General features: G+C 34.0%; 1 protein-coding gene across 1 annotated transcript in view; it reads left to right on the forward strand.

Annotated features, from left to right (window-relative positions):
• The first annotated feature begins 1,260 nt into the window (after positions 1-1,260).
• The window catches only part of LOC111711831 (derlin-2), a 7,683-nt gene continuing 6,852 nt past the window's right edge, over positions 1,261-2,091 (forward strand). Inside the window, exons 1-2 of the mRNA XM_023486291.1 lie at positions 1,261-1,357; positions 1,833-1,901. Of these exons, the coding sequence (XP_023342059.1) occupies positions 1,872-1,901 (30 nt within the window). The 5' untranslated portion in view covers positions 1,261-1,357; positions 1,833-1,871. The remainder of the gene's footprint in view (positions 1,358-1,832; positions 1,902-2,091) is intronic.

A 2,091-nucleotide genomic window follows, 5' to 3' on the forward strand; every position in this document is an offset into this window, starting at 1 on the left:
GGGGGGGCGCGGCCCCCCCCCCTCGTACGCCCCTGTCAATGGTCTGCAGGATATTCAGGGACATGCTAGGCAGGCACAGAATAATCGCCTACAATCACTTTAAAGTCTGATCTGAATTCTAAGGAGGTCACCACTGTAAGAGTTTGGTATATATTCTTTATAAACGAAGAAAACCTAATAAAAAATGTTGGTTAAATCTTTTTTTAGACAGTAATTTATAAAGATACGTTTCCTTTTGGTCTACAAATACTGCACAAACATGGTCAATTATGTTTTTTTTTAAATGAGGCAAATAAAGGTTTTTGGCAAATAGTAAAACAAAAATATAAAAGGTGTAATCTGATTTTCCATCTTCAAACTTGAAAAAATAGATTCTAAAATAAATACTCATGCAGTGAAAATCATATATATAATTACATTTTCAACATTTAACTTTTTATGATTTCTCATTTTTTTCTGTTTGTTTATTAGTGTATTTAAAAAAAATATATCATTATTTACTAATTTTTGCATGTCATGTGTTTTATTGTGAAGGATACATTTAACAAATATTGTTTTATGCATAATAAATCCTAAATAGAAGAACTTGATTTATATGTTTTCATATTTTCAGAGCAGAAAAAAAGTAAGGGAGTGTCGTTTTTATTTTCTGTTTATTTTCCTCCTTTGCCACCACATACCGCTATTTTCGTGCACATTGCACAAAGTTCAAATCTCATCATTATTTTTCTGAACCAAGGGAGTTCGTGTGAAAACCGCCTGAACTATCTTGTAGCACCCTGTCCACATTATATATTGTCTATTATTATACAGGGTGTCCCAATGGTAATTCAGTGACGAAATCGATATCGTCTTTTTAAATAATTCTTTAATTTAGTATAGTGATACCTACTGAGAAAGCTGTAATCTGTAAGTGTTTCGTCTGCTATGTTCACATTTTGTTTGTTTATGTGTTTACTGCATACGGTTGTACACCAAACCAAGAAAATTGCAGTATACAAACAGAGTAAACATGGGGACTTGCGGAGCCCCCAAAGCCCCCCCCCCCCTCCTTCACCTCTGGATCATCCTATTCTCTGGAAACTTACTTTCCCTCTTTTTTTTTTTTTTACTTTTTACCGTTAAATTTGCCTTGCTTGCTTAAATCTAAAATCAAAATAATCAATAATGCTCATAAAGACGACATCGCCTAATATTAATGATTGATTGATTGAAAGAAATCTAATTTTCGCAGAATGCCGCAATTCTTTAAAAATCTTTGAGCCCAAAATGTTCGATCGAATCGTCAAAAAAACCGTAAAGAAACAATATAATTCGACGTTAACACAACTAGTTAATATTAAAAACAAGTTTTGAGGAAAATTATCAGAAGACATTGTTTAGAAAATGAATGTCAAATTTTTGTGTCACGTCATCATAAAATCTGACGTGTTGTCTTGAAAATTGACCTGAATTGTTATAACAGCTTACTGTACTATTGTTCAGACTGTAATTTATTCTCTTCAAATATTAAGCTAATTGTTTAAACAATGCTTTGTAATTTTCTAGAGAACGATTTTTGGACGCCCCCCCCCTTCTAGTCAATTTTGTACATGGATCTTATGTAACACATGGATATAATTGGTCATGTGGCCGCAGCGCCCGGCCCCTTAGCCGCGGCGCTGGGCCCCCTAACCTGTCCTAATCGCTGGGCTCGGCCCATGAAATTGTTCCAAAAATCATTCTCTAGGACAGACCCAAAGTTTTGAATAATAATTTAATTTTTTACTTAGTTTTTAATTTAAGACTGTACGTAAGATATTGAAATTCTGATCAATGTCAAGTATGTATAGATAGATAGCTGGAAAATCTTTAATTTTAAAACTGATAAAATGGCGAATTTTCAAACAATGGCTCTTCAGGTATTATTTTCTCTGTTTTATTCAATATCCTGCGGTATATTTTTTTATGGTCGACCCCTCTTGCCTCCTTTTAATCAACTTTGCACGCACGTCAATTTCAGGAATTTTTAATTTTTTTTAGCAATTATATTAATTTCCTATGTTGGGTCTGTCCTAGAAAACGCATAATGGACCCCCCCCCCCCCCCCCC

This window comes from Eurytemora carolleeae, unplaced genomic scaffold (assembly GCF_000591075.1).
Source record: "Eurytemora carolleeae unplaced genomic scaffold, Eaff_2.0 scaffold1141, whole genome shotgun sequence".
NCBI classification, from domain to species: Eukaryota; Metazoa; Arthropoda; class Copepoda; order Calanoida; family Temoridae; genus Eurytemora; species Eurytemora carolleeae.